Source organism: Pseudorasbora parva, chromosome 10, assembly GCF_024679245.1.
Source record: "Pseudorasbora parva isolate DD20220531a chromosome 10, ASM2467924v1, whole genome shotgun sequence".
NCBI classification, from domain to species: domain Eukaryota; kingdom Metazoa; phylum Chordata; class Actinopteri; order Cypriniformes; family Gobionidae; genus Pseudorasbora; species Pseudorasbora parva.
In genome coordinates this window covers 39,011,218-39,031,445 of record NC_090181.1, presented here as the reverse complement: position 1 = coordinate 39,031,445, position 20,228 = coordinate 39,011,218, and the positions used below count along the sequence as shown (strand labels likewise).

Below are 20,228 nucleotides of genomic sequence, written 5' to 3'. Positions count from 1 at the left end.
TTCTGAACGAATAGGCTGTTCCCAGAGTGCTGTATCAAGGCACCTCAGTGGGAAGTCTTGGGAAGGAAAAAGTGTGGCAAAAAACGCTGCACAACGAGAAGAGGTAACCGGACCCTGAGGAAGATTGTGGAGAAGGACCGATTCCAGACCTTGGGGGACCTGCGGAAGCAGTGGACTGAGTCTGGAGTAGAAACATCCAGAGCCACCGTGCACAGGCGTGTGCAGGAAATGGGCTACAGGTGCCGCATTCCCCAGGTCAAGACACTTTTGGGCTACAGAGAAGCAGCACTGGACTGTTGCTTAGTGGTCCAAAGTACTTTTTTCGGATGAAAGCAAATTTTGCATGTCATTCGGAAATCAAAGTGCCAGAGTCTGGAGGAAGACTGGGGAGAAGGAAATGCCAAAATGCCTGAAGTCCAGTGTCAAGTACCCACAGTCAGTGATGGTCTGGGGTGCCATGTCAGCTGCTGGTGTTGGTCCACTGTGTTTTATCAAGGGCAGGGTCAATGCAGCTAGCTATCAGGAGATTTTGGAGCACTTCATGCTTCCATCTGCTGAAAAGCTTTATGGAGATGAAGATTTTGTTTTTCAGCACGACCTGGCACCTGCTCACAGTGCCAAAACCACTGGTAAATGGTTTACTGACCATGGTATTACTGTGCTCAATTGGCCTGCCAACTCTCCTGACCTGAACCCCATAGAGAATCTGTGAGATATTGTGAAGAGAAAGTTGAGACGCAAGACCCAACACTCTGGATGAGCTTAAGGCCGCTATCGAAGCATCCTGGGCCTCCATAACACCTCAGCAGTGCCACAGGCTGATCGCCTCCATGCCACGCCGCATTGAAGCAGTCATTTCTGCAAAAGGATTCCCGACCAAGTATTGAGTGCATAACTGAACATAATTATTTGAAGGTTGACTTTTTTTGTATTAAAAACACTTTTCTTTTATTGGTTGGATGAAATATGCGAATTTTTTGAGACAGGAATTTTGGGTTTTCATGAGCTGTATGCCAAAATCATCTGTATTAAAACAATAAAAGACCTGAAATATTTCAGTTGGTGTGCAATGAATCTAAAATATATGAAAGTTTAATTTTTATCATTACATTATGGAAGATAATGAACTTTTATCACATATGCAATTTTTTTGAGAAGGACCTATACTTACTAGAGTTACGTTTAGGGTTAGTTACTTGTAACTATAATAAGTACACATAGTAATGTGTAACTACGTCGCCTTAAAAGAAAGTGCTACCTTTTATTTTATTACAGCTTCTTTTTTTTCCTTAAATAATAGTTTTTGATGGTTTTAGCTTCAGTTTTATTTAACAATGATAGTAACACTGTTGTTGATGCACCGCTGGTTTCACATGATTAAATATTCCTGATCTATTCCTTTAATAATTATTATTTCAGAAGCCAATACTGTTATAATCTTAATGATTACTTACAGGATCCACAGTAAAGCCTTTTATATGTTGTCACACGTTGTTTTTTGCTGTGTTTCGCTCTCAGCTCATGTCCAGGGTCCCCCAGAGAAGCCCCCGCGGGTGTCCGCTCAGGTAATTGCTCTTTTAATGTGGCTAGGGAAAGGGTTGAAGGGCAGCAGAGACTTCTGATCTCTTTTTGAAGCCGCTGAGTAAAGGTGTTAGCCGTCCTTTGGAAGTTTCCAGACGAGCAGATGGCAGCAATCAAAGCGGCGGGTTTTACTCGGAGCTCTGTGACTAAAACCTGATGAGCTTTGGGCCTTTTGAGCTCACCTTGATAATGGGTCAGTAGAAAGAGGATGAGGGAAGATTCCCCTCCCCAAATATCTTTAGACTTCAGCCCTGGTGAAGTTGAACTGAAACCTGTCTCCAAGCTTTGCAGTAGTTTTGGTCAACACCACCAAATGAGAGGAAAGGAACAAATAAAATTGATAGACTGGTAACTTTTTAAAGAAGTAAAAAACAAATGGTTATTTAACCAAGTCTAAAACCACAAAAGCATTTTATATAGCGCCCAGGCATTACATTATGACATTATTTTGTGTTGGTCCCTTGCTGCCAAAAAAGCCATGACCTGTTGAGGCATGGACTCCACAAGACCCCTGAAGGTATGTTGTGGTATCTTACACAAAGATATTAGCAGCAGATCCTTAAAGACTGTAAGTTGTGAGGCGGGGACTCCATGTATCGGACTTGTTTGTTCAGCACATCCCACAGATGCTCAGTTGGGTTGAGATCTGGGGAACTTTGAGGCCAAATCAACACCTTCACTCATTGTTGTGCTCATCAAACCATTCCTGAACAATTTTTGCTTTGTGGGGTCGCATTATCCTGCTGAAAGAGGCCACAGCCACTAGGGAATATCAGTTATAACGTTATAACTGATATTCCCTAGTGGCTGTAGCCTTTTTCAGCATAACAAAAACGCAACAAAATTACCAAAAAAGGTGCCCTAGAATGAGTTGAAACAATATGTTAAACTGTTTAATATCTACATAGAGGGTATGTGGCTTATTTAAGGGGAAAAGTTTACATTAGCTAGAAGGATCGAGTGAGCGATCTGTAAATAACTAAACTAACGTAGTATGACATACATATCTACGGTTGTATTTTGTAATACAAAATAATATTTTGTCATTAGACACACTATTTAGTTTTGTATGGTACTTGGTGTTTCCTATTGTTACTGTACTAGCATCTTGCGTTATCTAGACAATGTGGTCTCTAAAAAAAACTTTCAATTCAATCAGAAATTGTTTAGACAGTCAATAAGTGGATAAAATCGCTATTTACTGCTTGCAGGAATATAGTTGGAATTGCCCCTTTCTTCAGTTTTAGAGGCTGAACAAAGCTTGCTTGATATTTATTCCCAGGTTAGAAAAACTGTCCTCGGTGAAATGGGCAGAGCAAACGAACAATTTTAAATTAAATTGTTGCGGTATCCGATTATAATAAACATCAACCATGACTGTTGACATTTTTTATCTGTGGGAAGGGTATGAAAAGTCCTCACATCCCCTGCACAGCCTGAAACATGACATTTATTTCCATGAGCTGCCGTTTTCGCTATCCTCACATTACGCTTGTTTACCTGATGATTCGGCTCCGTCAGTTCCGCCTGACATGAACATGTTCGGACATATGCAAATGTTGGGGGCGTACATATTAATGATCCCCAACGATTGCGTCACAGTTGGTGTTATGTTAAGATTCACTTATTTTTCTGTGTTTTTTTTTTTAATGCATGAGATTAACATAAGAAGTAGGAGGCAATGGTGTTTGAGACTCACAGTATGTGATGTCCATGTACTGAACTCTTATTATTTCACTATGGCAAGGTTAATTCAATTTTTCTTTCTAGAGCACCTTTAATGAAAAAAATTAAGAAACTAAATTAACCCTGTTATGGTTTAAATCACAATGCAAGAAAAATTCTCATAATTTGATCTGATAAAATCCACACATTAACATTATTTGCAATGATTTGATACACACATTAACACAGACTGATTCTGACATCATAGCCGGCGCCCACAGCAGAACTGGATCGCACGGATGACATGGTTTACCATAACGTCATGGAGATGGTGAAGGTCGTGGTACAGCTGAAGAACGATGTCAACACGTTACCAGCCTCAGAGTACGTCAATGTGGTGAAGGTAGGGAAACTTTGAACCTTTCTAGTCGTTTATGCTTAATGCTCGCGTTTCTGTTTGATAAGGTCATTATTGTCTTATTTGGCAGTCGGTAGGAATGACGTTGCGGAATCTGATCCAAAGTGTGGAAGAGATCCTCCCGTCTTTACACGAGTCCATCAGAACGGAAGTAAGTGTGGAGGTAGTGAATTCCCAGCTAACAGAGAACATTCTCAGAACGTTCTGGATAGGTACAAGCAAACATTTTGCCAGAAACATTAATAGAACATTCGGTCAGAGTTATCTGTTCTTTCAATATAATTCTAAAAATGTTACAGAACAGAAAGATTATTTATACATTGTTCATGGAACGCTTTTTCTGAAATGTGTTTCATTTTGGAACGTTCAAAAGTAACGTTCTAAAAATGTTTACAAAATGAGGGTCGTATGGAAAAACTTTCATGTAATCGTTTTTTGTATTTAAACAGCTAACGAAACGATACCTTTCTCAAACTAATAGGTTGTCTATGAAAGCCTGTAGACTTATTTTAATGTGACTTTTGCCAGGAAAAATCAAAAGGATGTGTCACTCACAAATTCCAGAGAGCCTTTCATTTAAACTATAGTCTCACATAGCCAGATCGATGTAGCCAATAGTCTCAAAATATACTTTATAATCAAACATCTTAGCAGTGTAATTTTTAATGACCTCATCTGTCGACATGATTGACCATATGCATGGAACGTTATTATAATATAATCCAGCTGGAAAACTTCCATTTAAATGTCACTTGTTGGTGTGTCGGTATCTTAAATACCCTGAGGTAACTTTAACAGCATCAATGGTGTAATAATTGCTTCATAATAAAATAACAATATAGTCACTTAAATAGTCAGGCCTAGCATTCATTTAGTTATTCAAATGTAAAACGACATAAAAAATGCATCTGTCAGTGACGCAGTGTATTTGATGATAAGTTTCACACTTTCATGTAGAAAAAAGGCACCAACAATAAATCTTTAATTTACAGTGTGTAAATTAAAGATTTATTGTGCACTTTAGTTAGATTCATTAACAAAATGGGAGATTTAATACGTGTGCCGACTGACAGCTTCCGCGGTGCTGCTTTCTGTGTAATTCATTTGTGAGTAAAGTCAATGTTTTTCATGAGACTTTGTGAGTACGTCACACATCACTTTGACAATTTATTTGTAAGCCTAGTGATTTTTTAATGTTTAATAATCATTTAAAATCAAAACGTATGGAAAAAAATGTTACTGGAAATGGCTAATATGAGATAGTAAATGCTCCTTTCCCACCATCTACTGGTTATAGTGGTATTTAATTTTTTGTGGTCTTATTTTTAAATTAAAGCTGCAATTTGTTAAATTTTTGCAGTAAAATATCAAAAAACCACTAGGCCAGTGTTATATATTTTGTTCAGTTGAGTTCTTACAATATCCCAAATATTTCAACTATTTGTAAATTGTGTGAGAATTGCTATTTTAACCAGTGAACCGGAACGTCTGAGCGAGTCGCCTGTCAATTGCATCATATCTGCGTTACCCTCGGTTTCCGGTTTTATTTTGCAGAAACACTCTACTCTTAGCAGTGTGCAACAAGTCTCACAGCAGCCGCTGAGCGAACGCACAGAGTAACAAATGTATCTGATATGATAAACAGAGCTGCGTTAACTCATTCTCATGACCGGAAAAGCGAAAAGCAAAGTCCTGTGTGTTGCTTTCATCTTGTTAACTATCGCTCCAGTGGCCTTGCTTAGCTCCACAACACTCGGTCCTGCTCCGCTTCATACTACAGTAACGTCAGTAATCGCTTCCATGAACTTGATTTCTGCCTGAGTCCTATCCCGATTTAGCCTAGAAATCTAGACGCACCCTAGCGGCAGCAAATTTAATTTGCCCGCAAGTGTGGTCTAGCAACTCTCAATTCCTATCTGAGCTGTATTCCTCAGAATCTGGACGGCTCAATCACATCGTGTAGGTAGGCTATAGAGTCGGCGGGCGGGGCCATAATGACGACGGCCGAGTTGCGTTTGCGTGCTTCTAGTAACACAGTCTTCTAGTAAACACAGAAACTGGCAAACGGCGGTCTTTCGACTCAGCTCTGCCCGCGCCTCCGGAAGACTTGGAGTTAAGCTTTCCTCTGAGAAAAGAACAAAGAGCGGCACTGAAGTCATTCTTAAAAAGGGAAGATGTGTTCGGAGTTTAGCCGACCGGATACGGCGAATGTTTAATCAGTCAGCGAGCTCCCCTTCACCGTCGTTGCTCCGGTTGGTGTAGCGCTATCCTATCGCGTGCAGAGGGAGTTTGAAAGACAACCGTTTATCCCGCCCCTCGGACTGAGCCCTGTCTATGGTGAGTTTCCAGACCAAACATCTTGATGTGGGTCTGACTTGTCAGGCTAATCCCGATTCTCTTCCACCGGCTGTGAGGTGAAGTCCACATATCCCACGATTCTGCGCTCAAACTTGACGCCTTTGTTTTAAATAGGCGACCTCTAGCAGACGGAAAAGTTAATTAGTCCACCTTTAAAGTGTTTTCTATAAAATGTTGTATTTCCTACTTCTTGAAACGTTTGGTTTTACAAAAGGAGATATCAGAAGGATGAACAAGTAATGTTTTTAGTCATCACATTAAAAATAACATTGAAGTGCTGGAAAATGATTTGTGTGTTTCTTATTCCAACATTCCCATTAGCTTAGTCTTTATTGCACAAGAAATGCATTAAAATATAATACAACGTTAAAAAGTCAGCCATTGATGGTTTTGTGTCACTGTACAGCCAGTACAGAATGGCAGCTAACAATTCATCGGAAATGCCCAAGCTGGCTTATCGAAAAACAGGAACTAACCATGCATATGGTCAATTGCAGAGCTGGTGCAAACAAATCCACATCACTACGATCAGATGCTTTCTTAACGGCTGTTTTCTCACCATCGCTTTTTTTTTTTTTTGTTATTGAGAGGAAAGCGCATTTATTTTTACTTCAAAGCAAAGAACAAAAAGGAAAGTTGCCTTGAGAATATCAGGGCCTTCAGTCTCATGTGCGTCGCGTGTGCACAGGTGTGAGCAGGAGCAATAAGTTGCTGGCTGCAGTTCACCAGTGTCGCTAATAACAAGGGTTTATGAATTCTACATATATCCCCCTTTCATGTGCAGAGAACATCCAGAAAATAATGTTTTCATAAATTAATGGGATAATAAGTTAAACGTTCTTAGAACATTTTTGTTAGCTGGGTTGGTGAGATATTTTGAACGAAGCCTCATAGATGGTGGGATTCAAACCCACAAGGGTTTTACCCAGAATGCACCCAAAAATGAACATTTGAGGTTTATCTGCTTACCCCCATTGCATCCAACATTTAGGTGTCTTTGCTTCTTCAGTAGAACACAAATGAAGAATTTATATAATGCATGTGAATGGGTGACAGTTCTATAAGAGCAAAAAAAAACACGCTTAGACAACATGCACAGAGCCCTGTGGCTCATGATAACACATTGATATCTTAAGACACAAAACGATCAGTTTGTGTGAGAAATCGAGCCATATTTATATAATTTTTTACTTCAAATGCTACGCTATATCCAACAGCCTGGAAAGTGCTTCACTTCCGGTAAGGTCAATACACACACTCTGGCGTCGTGTACGAGATTCACTTCTGGCGTTGCCGTAAACTACGCCAGATTGTGTATACCGGAAGAGACGCCAGAGCGTGTGTATTGACCTTACCGGAAGTGATGCGTGTTCCAGGCTGTTGGATATAGCGTTGCATTTGAGGTAAAAAATTATATAAATACAGCTCGATTTCTTACACAAACTGATCGTTTTGTGTTTTAAGATATCAATGTGTCGTCATGCATGTTTTTTTTGCTCTCATAGAATTGTTACCCATTCACATGATTATATGACTAGCACATAGCAACGATTGGAGTTAAAAATCTTCATGTGTGTTCTACTGAAGAAACAAAGACACCTACATGTTGGATGCCCTGGGGGTAAGCAGATAAACATCACGTTTTCATTTTTGGGTGAACTATCCCTTTAAATGTAGTATAAAATGTTGTTCTGGCTCCCCAGATTGAAGGAACTCAGAAGTTGCTGAATAAAGATCTGGCCGAACTGATCAGTAAGATGCGTCTGGCTCAGCAGAACGCCGTCACGTCTCTGAAGGACGAGTGTAAGAAACAGATGCTGACGGCCGCTCACACGCTAGCCATGGACTCCAAGAACCTTCTGGACGCTGTGGACCAGGCCAGAGTGCGGGCAAATATAGCCAAATCCACCACACCCTAGATCTGATCCCTGATTAGATATCAAACGGGTGGTTTCATTCAATGAGAAAGCTAGAGGATGAATTTAATTGTAAATGACCTGGCACAACTCGCTTTATTTATGCTTCCGAAAGGTAACGAAAGCAGTGCTTTCGCTGTTGAATGTTTTTAGATATAATTTCACAAATGTATGCTTGTAATAATTTTTAAGTCAAATGTTTTCATTTCTGCAGTTTGTGGGAGGAAATAAATACAGATGTTTGCAGTTTTGTCATTTTCAAAGCATTTATTTATTTGTTTCTCTAACCTTCATATGTTTTTATAGAAAATAAATGGAGCATCAATATAATAGTATTTCTATAGAGTACAACTTTAGTATCACAAAAATACTTTTAATTGTTCTGAGTTTTCAGTGCTTCCATAAATTAAAAATAATATAATATTTAATATATTTCAAATTCATCAATGTTCACATTTTAACCAATCTGGATTTCTTTCATGTAGTTTGCACTCACAAAGATCAATCTCATTTTTTTCTATTTTTGCCTTGTGATTAAATGATCAAATTGTTTATTTCTAGGTTTTCCATGCCACTGGGAATGCAGGACTTAGATCAGTTGTGCTTTACACTACCATCAGCAGAGGGCGACAATGCTTATGATGTCGTCTCATTTATCATTATTCAATTAGCTGTGAAGTAGAGCTGTTAAAGGAAATGACTGGCAGATAGTCTCACTTGCATTATTAATGAAGTAAGACATTTTCATGTCATGATTCATTCGTGATAAAGGAAGATCCTAGTTATTTGTTTGGCTTTAATAATTCTCCATGTTTGGCAAAATAGTGTTTTAGTTCAGTGCACGAGCAGAACGTCATTTTTTTCCCAGGTCCCATTTAAAAATCATTGACCCGCACGGTTCACAGACCCGTCTAGCATAATTACACGACCTTCGCAATATCAAAAGCATTGCGTTTTCAAAGATGACAAAGTTAGAAATAAATAGTTGCCTTCTGACCTTGGAGATAATTGCTGTTGAAAGCGGCACGAAATGTAATCTACGATTCATTGAACAGGTGGATAAAGGGTAAAGAGTGAACTGAATTGAACTGCCAGCCATCAGGGTCACATAAGCGTTTGCCTCTTTCCCAAAGGTTAATTTTGCATATTGTGGCGGTGGCGGCCCCACTGTTTATGCATGGAAACGACAGGACGCGGGTGCAGTTTGATAGTGCTAAATGTCAGGCCATTCAGCTAGAGCTCGGTTGTGTTTCCTGTTGTAACAATGAATTGTGTCCTCAAATAATCCCTGAATAAGCAGATATCTCTCATCAAAAGGAGATGAAATAAAAAGACCTTTTTTACAAACTGTTTGCTATCTTTTTAATGGTCCCTGGTAAAGGTCCCTGGATGTTGGTCTGTGCCGCGGCTCTTAAAGCAGGCACTCAGATCATTCCTGATATCCAGGGAGGTAAGAAGAGGCCGACCGTCCCCAGCAGGCACACGATGATGAACATCCACAGAAAGATACGGTCAATCACCATTGCCACGTATTTCCAGTCCTCCTTGACCTGTCAAAAAGCAAACACGTTCAAAAGTGCTCAGAGCAGGAAAACTGATCAATGTAAAGAGGTCAGTGGCCATGAAGCAGAGGAATATCTGTTAAGATGGTGGAAAAACATGATGCAATATTCGCTGCTCTTTTGTACTTCAGACACACAAAAAAATCATTGCTTTTGTCAACATTTTTGTCATAACTGCAATTTTATTTCTAGTAAATGCAACAAAATTTCTATAATTCAAGACATCTAACAATTACAAAACTTTATTTTTATTACCATACTTTATTTTTCATAAGTGCAACTTTATATCTACTTTAGTTTTTCTTTTAAACTTAATCTCACAACATTTTATCTTATAATAATATAATAATAATTTGATTTGTTACGTTTTTACTTTCTCAATTACAACTTTCTTGTCATAATTATGATCTTTAATCTTATAAAAAGCACATCATTCATTTAATAATTTTGGCTTTTCACAATTTCGATGTCAATTTCAAATATTATCAAATGTTATGACGTTATATTATGATAGTTGTAATTACGAGATAAATTAAAATTACAACATACTCTCTCATAATTGCTTAGGATCTCATTTAGTATTTCATAATTTAGACTTTCTCATAATTTTGACTTGCCAATTTCCAGTTTTATCTCAATTGATGACTTTAATAATAATTATGACATGTAATTTTGACAATTATTACATTATGTCTTATAATTTTGACTTACTATATCATAAATTCGACTTCCTCACAATTATGGCATTATATTATAATTATGACTGTCATAAGTTCAACTATTTATCTCATATGACTTTATTTATAACATTTTATCTCATTATTTACATTTAATCTTATAATTATCACTTAGTATGTTGTGATTTTTGACTAATAATTATGACATTTTGTCTTATAATTATATTTTCATTATTTCAACAAATTAAAAATTTGACGTTATTTTCTCATTTGATGACTTTTTATCTCATAACTATGACTTTTTGGCATAATTTCCCCCTTTTATCTTTTATCTATAAATATAACTTATTAATCGCGTGATTATGATTGACCAGCATATGATTTTTTTCTTGTGTGGCAGAAAGGGGCTTTCATAATCGATCGAGTCACTCACTGAAAAGTCTTCATTCTCAGCATGCAGGTGATCAGCGATGTAGCGCACCCCTTCCAGGGCTCGCAGGACACGCGGGGAGAAGCTAAGGCTGGGGTCTGACACCAGGTTTGTGAGCTTTGCTGGATGCTGGCACAGGTTCACCACGTGTCCTAACTGCTGGAGCTCGTACTTCTGGAGTAAAGGCTCCGAGTCGGACAGATGCAGAGACGTGGCGGATGGGGACGAGATGGACGTGGATATTCCCATCCCAACCCCGAACTCCGTGTCCTGACAGCTCTGGCCGTCCACCTCGCTCTCCTGCTGAAGCCAGCTTTTGGATGCGCTGAGGTTGGCCGTGTTGCGGTGCTTTAGTTTGGGTTCTGGGCGTCTCATGAAGAGCCAGCGGGGAATGAGGTCCAGGAACACAGAATGGACCCAACTGGGCATTTTATGAGTGCTGGGCGATCGATGATGCACATTGAGCACGAAAACGGTAATGACTATGGAGAGGGTGACAAATATCATGGTGAAGAGCAGGTACTCTCCAATGAGTGGAATGACCAGAGACGTCGAGGGAATGATTTCAGTGATGAGCAACAGGAAAACAGTGAGGGAAAGAAGGACAGAAATACACAACGTGATCTTTTCTCCACAGTCTGATGGCAGGTAGAACACCAGCACGGTCAAACAGGAAATAAGCAAGCAGGGTATGATGAGGTTGATGGTGTAGAACAGAGGCAGGCGGCGGATGATGAAGAAGTAGGTGATGTCCGGGTAGATCTCATAACAACAATCGTATTTCTTCGTGTTGTAGGTTCCCACGGCATTGATGATCGCCCATTCTCCGCTCTCCCAGTAGTCCTTCAAGTCTACAGTGTTTTCGATCTGCTCCAGATCAATCTTGGCCTTGTCGTAGGTCCAGGAGCCGAACTTCATCTTGCAGTTTTGTTGGTCGAACGGGAAGAAGGTGACGTCGATGCTGCAGGAGCTCTTGTAGATGGCTGGAGGAACCCAACTCACTTTTCCTGTGTAGAACAGGTGGGCTTTGGTCATGTGGGTCACTGCGAACTCGCCATCTGCACTGTAGACAAAACCACATGCGTTAAGTCAATTCAACTTTATTTATATAGCGCTTTTACAATGACAATTGTTTCAAAGCTTCACAGTGTTAAACAGGACAATACTGCAACAAAATTTGATTTGGCTATACAGTCGTTCTGGAGAAAACAGTGATGTTATCAGCTTATTTTAATTTATCATACAGCGACAATGTTGGCAGATCAGTATTATAGTTTATACAATTAATTAAGACATTATAAATTAATTTTATTTGGATATTTTTTGAATAACTTGCATCACAATTTTAGTCCCCAACTGAGCAAGCCAAGCTATCTCTTTTAGCGATCTGAGCGCGTGGTCTGAAGCACATGATGCAGGTGCACTTAGGGCATGTCCGAATCCACTTTTGCTAGTTTAATAAGGTGTCTAAAAGGGTTGTCCCTAGTCTCATTATGAGTCATGGGTGTGTGTTTTAGGCGTAGTGTGCTATAAACCAATCAGAGTATCATCTCTATTCCTTTTAAAAGCCAGTTGCACTCACGCCATGGCATTTGCAATCGGAAAGACTGAACGCTTCTCCAGAGAGGAATCCTTATTTTTAATATTTCAAAATGTTTTGTGTGCTGCTGTGCATCCCTGTGTGTGTAATAAGCAGTGTTCATGTGTTGTTCACCCACCTATAGGCGCATATTATTAACCTTTATGTAACACAAAAAATACTGCACTATTGACTTTAGACCAGGTTTTTGTTGGTCAATGACGCAGTCTTTTCCGGTTGCCTCAAAATACCAATGCGCCTGAACACGCCTCGTTTTCAGACCAGCGAACAGATGGGCGCGAGTGCATTAGCTTTTTAAAGGGGGGGTGAAACACTCAGTTTCAGTCAATCTCATGTCAATCTTGAGTACCTATAGAGTAGTATTGCATCCTTCATATCTCAGAAAAGTCTTTAGTTTTATTATATTTATAAAAGAAATATGGGCTGTACCAAGTCTTTCCGGAAAAAACCGAGTGCCTGGAGGCGCATCGTGTGGGCGGAGCTAAAGAATGATGAGCGCGCAAAACGGTGACGTCCTCAAGCGTGGAGAAACTCATGGCTATCGAGCTCAGCTAATAGATATGATCCAGAATCATTCGGAGGCTGGAATAAATTGAACAGGAGAAACAGCAACAGCAGGATGTCCGTCTCTGTGGTATGTACTGTATTTAGTGGACTGTCAACATTTCTGTGTCTTTACTCGCAGTTTGTGAGGACATGATTCGGTTTAGTGACTATTGTATGCGACTAGACCTTAAAAGTAGCAAGCAAAACGGTTTTGCTCGTTATACAGAGAACTACAATAGAGTCCGTTAGCGTATTTGAATGATGAAGCACGCGATCGTGTCGTTTACTGATGTTTACTCATGTGACGAGCCAACAGCATAGACATTTGAAGCAGTTTTATTCACCGGCTGCTTCCAAAGCAGGACCGAACCTTTATCGCTAGGACCGCTCTGTCAAAAACACACTTCTTTGGTATGATTTGGTAAAGTCCTGACAGCAGTGAACGGTGGAGATCCACTTTTGCGACGCGACTGAAGCGATGTTGTGAAGCTTCCCGTCATTTCTGCGTTCAAATCGGTTCAAATGCAGCGCTGCCTTCCCGGAATGCTGTGCTGAAGCGTTGAAGTCACCCATAGGAATAAAGTGGAGTGCGGCACCTGGATCGACTGGATCTGCAGCTGAGAGTGTTTATGGGCGTGCATTTCCTCTCTCGCTCTAGTCACGCTCGCGCGCACCCTTCCGGGAGAAGAGCCCGTACGGCCCATACAAGGACCTTCCGATCTATTAACGTCAACCCGAGCCATACTCGAAAAAGTGAAGGAGTATTTTTAACACAGAAATACTCCATCAAACGTCCAACATTAGTTTTTGAAACTTTGTCTATGTTTAGGATAGTTTTTGAAACTTTGTCTATGTTTTTTACACTGTTAAAGTCTTTAACAGTGTAAAAAGCTCAGTATGCATGAATCACCCCCCCCCCCCCCCCCTGAAAGAAAATGATAACTGCATCAGGCTAAAACTAGCAAAAAACACTTGCGTTTTGCCTGGCGTCACATTTTACCAGGTGTATGATGGGTTCCTATAAGTGTCTTGACTGTCACTTTTAACCATTTTAATGCGTCATTGTTGACTAAAATAATTAATAAAAGCAATGAGCTATAGTCTTAAGGGCACAGCAAAGAAAAAAGAAAATTGCATGTTGCAATCAAAGGACCAAAAAACACTTCACTAACTTTACTAACATTATAAATGAGTCACAAAAAGTATTATATGAGCCTTTTAAAAGGGCTTTCTTTAAAATATGGATGAATTATAGGAAGTGTCTTTGATGTATCTGGGGTACAAACTTTCTTTATTGCCTCTAGGAAGATGTTCCATGACAATTGTGATAATTACTTAAAATATCTACATCACTATTTTCGTTTTTGCTTCAGGTCTGATGATGCAAGAGGACCTCAATTTCTCTTTTGTCGAGATCAAATTCACCTCCTAGATAAAGACAGACCTGGTGTTTCTGCAAATAGACAAATCATTTGACATTTTATTAGGAGATTAAAACATGCGCCTTTTTTAATCAACTACAGCAGTGCTTAACATCTTATTTCACGCCATGTCCGTTTGATTTCACATATTAATGTTACAGAAACCACAGAGCGCTGGATCTAGGGGCTGCAGATATTAATAGAGACATTAAGACTTGGACTTTCTTCCAGAATTTTAACAGGACACGTGTTAGTTTAAACATAACCTTTAATGAAATGATAGGAACGAAGCCGAGATGCATCTTCCTGGTATCATTGTAAAGCTGCTTTGAAACGATCTTTATTGTAAAAAAAAGCACTATAAAAATAAAATTGACTTGAGGTGACTAATGTCCGAAATCTCATGACCACCTTGGCAAAATATTCCTGTATGTTTCATAAACACTTACTTGTTATATAAGACGATGTCAGGCACCCAAATCATCTCTGATGGGACTCTAATAGACGTCACATTATCAAACTCAGAGGGGTTCCAGCGCAGTTTATAATCGTTCCATTCCTGTAGGATCCAAAGCAACTTACATTGCATTCACAATACACATTTTATCAGTTGTTGCTTTCCCTAGGGAATCAAACCCATGATATTCGCATTGCTGTGCTCTACTGTTTGAGCTATAAAAAGGCTAATAGTTAAATAATGTTAACAAATGAAACCTTATTGTAAAGTGTTACTATACACAGATAAGCCAAAACATTACGACCACCTTCCTGATATGCAATTTGTCCTCCGCGTGCTGCCAAAACGGCAACAACACGTCAAAGTATGGACTCTACAAGAGCCCTGAAGATGCCCTGTGTCCAGCAGACCCTTTAAGTTCTGTCGAATGAGAGGTGGAGCCGCCGTGGATTAAATTTGTTGGTCCAGCACATTCTACAAATGCTCAGTTAAATTGAGATCTGGGGAATTTAGAGGCCAGAGCAACACCATGAACTCTTCATCATGTTCCTCAAACCATTTCTGAACAATGTGTGCAGTGTGGCATTATCCTGCTGAAAGAGGCCACCTCCAACACACTCAAAAAAAAGGTACAGTGCTGTCACTGGGGCGGTACCCTAAGGTACAAAAGTGAAAAGGCACATCTTTGTATCCCTAAATGGTACATATTAGTAGCTTAAAAGGTACATATCAGTACTTTAAGAGTGTGTATTAGTATCTTAAAGGTACATAGTAGTACCTTAAAGGTACATAGTGGTAGTTTTTTCCAGTTTGTACCTTAAGGTACCATCCCAGTGATATTAATGTCCCTTTTTTCTGAAAGTGCAGGGAACACTATTGAACATTGGGAACTCTTCCTCGATCAATCAACTTTATTTATATAGCGCTTTTACAATGACGATTGTTTCAAAGCAGTTTCACAGTGTTAAACAGGACAATACTGCAATAAATTTGATTTGGCTGTACAGTCATTCTGGAGAAAACTGACGTTATCAGGTCATTTTAATTTATCATAGAGCGACAATGTTGGGAGATCAGTATTATAGTTTATAGAATTAAATAAGACCTAATTCATTAATTTTATTTGTATATTTAGTTGAATAACTTGGATCGTAATTTTAGTGTTTCCAACTGAGCAAGCCAAGCCAAAGGAGACAGTGGCAAGGAACCAAAACTCCTGACTAACTGGCCTATTATCAAACAGTGTATGATTATTATTCTGGCAACCTTACAGGTCAGAAATCATATTAGATCGGAATATTCAAAATTTCTGGGTATCACGCAAGAGACAGGTTTATAAAACTTGATGTACTTGTTTACATCATAAGAAGAATGACATCTATGCTAATATTAGTCTCTGTTAATCCTGAGGTTTACTGTTGTCAGCCAGATCAAGGCCATATCCAGATCAGATTGTGTACCTGCACCTAGATACGACCACAACGCAAACCCCAAAGTGTCTGCAGATTGCGCCATGTCCACTGCACCCCTGTGAAGGCCTCATTGTCACGGCATCGAGTGCCACTGATCCTCAACAAACCCGTCTCCTGCGTGATGACGCCAATCTTCAACCAGATGAAACTAGACAACTATTCTGAATGTTCCTATCTAATCTGACTTCTAACTTGTAATGTTGCCTATCATAATCAAACACGGTTTGACTGAGCCTGGTTTCTCCCAAGGTTTTTTTTCCTCCATTCTGTCACTCTGACGGAGTTTTTTTTTTTTTCCTCCATCCCTTTGGCTTTTAGCTTGCTCAGTTGGGGACACAAAATATTCATCTATATAACTGATCTGCCCGCATTGACACTATATGAGAATTGAACTGAGCTTTCCCTAGGGAACGTTTTCACCAAAATGTTTTTCCCAGAGCGGCCTTACAGCCGAATCAAATTCTGTTGCATTATTTTCCAGCTACCACTATGAAGCTGTTTTGAAACAATCAGCATTGTAAAAAGCGCTATATAAATAAAGGTGACTTGACTTTGTCATGAAGGGGTTTACCTGATCTGCAACGATGTTTAGGTAGGCACCACGTGTCAAATTTACATCCCTATGAATGGCCAGACCCAGAGTTTCCCAGCAGAACATTTCCTAGAGCATCACACTCCCTCCTCAGGCTTGTCGTCACCCCGGAGCATCACTTCCCCTGATAAACGCTCACAAGTACATGGCCGTCCACATAATGTGTGAAAACAGGACTCATCGGACAAGGCGTCATTTTTCCACTAGTCCAAGGTCCAGTTCCGACACTCGCTGTAGGTCATCATAGGCACTCTGTTGGTGTGACTTGCCAGAATAGATCTTCTGTTGGCTTGGAATGGACGAGATAGCCTTTGTTGCCTTCATGCATCGATGATCCTTGGTTGCCCAACACCCTCACTCTGGTTTGTGGTTTGTCCCTCCTTGGACACTGTTGGTAAATTCTCAGAGAACTTGAGAACTTGCCGTTTCAGAGATACTCTGAAGTCGCCTTACCATAACAACTTGGCCATGTCAAAGATTCGAGAACTGATTGTTTGCGTACAATCTAATCTACCCAGACTTTAATATGTTGCCTTGTTAGGAGATGATTGATGATATTCGCTTCACCTGTGACCGGTCATATTGTTTTGGATCATCAGTGTATATGTCTCTTTGGTCAGCACTAGGCAAAACTGGCTACTGAACGTAATCTCCAGTTCATCAGTTGCTTGATTGATATTGATCTAATTTGGGGTTATTGAGGTTTAGAGAACATCTTGTGTTTATAGTATTTGGTTTCACCATGAAGGTTATTTGAAGGGTTAATTGATTAGTTGTTGGTTTAAACTTTGACCACAATATCAATAATTGATCACTTCAATTAAATATAAAGACAGTCACCTGTTTCAGCCAAACGTTTGTTGTCATCATTTGATTCTTTTCATCCTGTAGAATATCAGAGAATGACGTTAGCGTCAAAAATTTGGTCTAGAAGATAAATAAATGAAAAGGGACTCGATCCATTTCTGGAGACTGTAATATTACAGAGACCCTAGCAATCCCTCTTATTAGCATTAACACACACTTCAGTTCTTAGATTTTTTCAGGCCAAAAATGACATTTGTATGCATTTCAGCAGGTTTTAGTGCGTTGATGCTTTTGCCTCTCCGTTATGACCAACACAAGTATCAAGCATAGAAAACATGCAAAATATCAACTTACCACATCAATAAGCTGGGCAATCGAGAGGCCAAACTTGACGATAACAACATCACTGATGTTCCGCACAGGTCTGGACCACTTATTGTAACCGATGAAGAGTTTTTGAAAGAGTTTGTCTTCTGCATGCGCATGGATCCAACCATCTGATAGCGCTGCAAGAGATATGTTAGAGTGTCTGACTGGTCTTGATCATGCACTTTATTTTATTAGAGACAACTGATTAATTCAGCTCTGTAATTGATTACAAAGTGTCTGATAAATGTTTTGGAAAGGTTCTGTGCGGGATGCGCAACACTGAATAGGTCGCTCTTGAGGTCACGTCACACAAACTGAGTTATGGCTGGGTGAAATAAAAGACTGGCCGAGCAGAGCCGCCTCCTCACTGTAATTACTATTTGTTCCTTAATCACTGCAGTCAGCTCTAATTAATCCAGCCGTCCGGTGATTTGTGATGGGTTTTTTTTTCTTAGTACAGAGTGTGGAAACTTCACATTAGAATCTGCAGAGTGGAGTCACACGGGGACACGAACCGATGCAATGCAAACATACATTGAGGTAAAAAAAAAAAACAATACTTTTTTGTTTAATTCATTTGTTGTAATGAAAAAAATTATATTAATTTCTGAATGTCTATGTATGACTTTTGATTCCTACTGTAGGCTATATACATAAGTACAGAATTTTTAGCTTGTTTAAAGCTGGACTAATGGACTTAGAATGTAAGAAATAGAATTACACATTACTTTCAGATCTTGTTAGCGCAAGTAGTAGTAATTATTTGAGTAATAGTAATTAACACGTATTTACTTTAAGCTTAGGATAGGATTAGGATTATATTTGGTTTAGTGTTAGCTGCACACAATGTTGCATAATTTATAGTAATTACTACAAAAACTACATGTAATGTGTAACGAGAACACTGAAATAAAGTGTTACTAAGCATAAAATGTACTACTGTTGTGCAAAATAATGTATACAATGTTATTAATATGCATTTCATCCACAGATAGATGAGAATAAAATACTAATGGTCACAAAGATTTTTTGCCAAGACATGTTCCTGGATCAACAAATTGTGTAACATTTAACAACAATTTAGTCCTAGCCATGTCCCTACCCCTAAAACTATACACCCAATTTATCCCTAAAATCAGAGGGAAATAGCTAATGACACTGATATAGAAGCACCTAACCCTGGTTCTAAGCCTAAACTTCACATAAACTATAACCCTATTCCTCAAATCTGATTGGTAGATAATGTTGTTCCAGGATCAGCAATAGCCTATGATGATCCAGGTCAGAAACATGTTGCACTCAGTGAAATCACGTTCATCAAATACTAACGCTCAATTGCCCACTTCATCAAAAACTTTCTGATTAACCTGTAGGCTACTTTGCATTACATTGTAGGCTACGTGTTTTATTCAAAAATGAAAATTATTTTAAATAGATACACACATAAGTAGCACATAATACTATATCATTTCGCTAATAAAAAAAGGACTGCACTTACCAGGTTTGACGTGTTCCACAATAAGAAAGAACAGCCACAGATTCTTCAAACATAATTTCAAATGTTTTAGCCCCATATCATCAGGCAGAAGTCCGCTATAAACGTGTGAAATGACTTGTCATGACTGCTGGATGTGATGGTCGGGCAGTGTTTGCTCTGGCATCAGACTCGCACTGACGGACTGAGCGCCAATGATGATGCTGTGCGTCTCCATATGGACCAGTGGGAGGGGGAGACTGAAACAAATCCTCCAACATTAATCAATAATAATTTAATAAATATTAACATGAGTTTGTTTTAGGATTAGCCAATCCGCATAAACATTATATTCCATAATAATGAATTAGGCTGTTATATACATATACACACATATACACCTAATGCAAGAGCCAGCTCGGTTCATTCTTGTGTTGAGGATTTCGATCTCCTCCGATTCTATTTATTCTACAAAAAAACTTTTGCTCTTGTTATTACAAAGCGTTATCAAATTAAATATATAGTTATCATATTATTTTAATTTATTATCGTATATATTTTAATATTAATTAATATAGTTATATTTTTAATTATTGTATATATTTTAATATTTAATAATAGCATAATATTTTAACTTATTATCGTATATACTTTAATAATGATATAGTCTGTAAATACAAACATTTGACAAAGTTTGCAATTAATACAACTTTTTGACATTCGAGCGCTTTCAAATAGCCTACTATAGTCAAGGCATCGCTTATGAATATTAAATAGGTCTGTTGACGTTACTTGGTAACCTTTCTGGGGCGTCCAGGACCTGCTCTAATTATATACGTTCCTGCATCCCTGTGCATATTATCCACCATATTTAGTATTATTG

General features: G+C 39.0%; 2 protein-coding genes across 5 annotated transcripts in view; one reads left to right on the top strand and one right to left on the bottom strand.

Moving 5' to 3' along the window:
* Positions 1-8,188, top strand: part of ptk2ba (protein tyrosine kinase 2 beta, a) — a 65,996-nt gene extending 57,808 nt beyond the window's left edge. For all 4 annotated transcript variants that reach the window (XM_067456072.1, XM_067456073.1, XM_067456071.1 and 1 more), the window contains 4 exons: positions 1,519-1,565; positions 3,515-3,649; positions 3,735-3,815; positions 7,726-8,188. In XM_067456072.1, coding sequence (XP_067312173.1) covers positions 1,519-1,565; positions 3,515-3,649; positions 3,735-3,815; positions 7,726-7,941 — 479 coding nt within the window. In that variant the 3' untranslated portion in view covers positions 7,942-8,188. The remainder of the gene's footprint in view (positions 1-1,518; positions 1,566-3,514; positions 3,650-3,734; positions 3,816-7,725) is intronic.
* A 135-nt stretch (positions 8,189-8,323) lies between these two features.
* Positions 8,324-19,531, bottom strand: chrna2a (cholinergic receptor, nicotinic, alpha 2a (neuronal)). Its single transcript, XM_067456075.1, has 6 exons — positions 19,370-19,531; positions 17,857-18,008; positions 17,536-17,580; positions 14,624-14,733; positions 10,611-11,670; positions 8,324-9,488 (listed from the first exon to the last, which is right to left on the bottom strand). The coding sequence occupies exons 1-6, from the start codon at positions 19,443-19,445 to the stop codon at positions 9,363-9,365; spliced, it is 1,569 nt and encodes a 522-aa protein (XP_067312176.1). The 5' UTR covers positions 19,446-19,531; the 3' UTR covers positions 8,324-9,362.
* Positions 19,532-20,228: the final 697 nt, after the last annotated feature.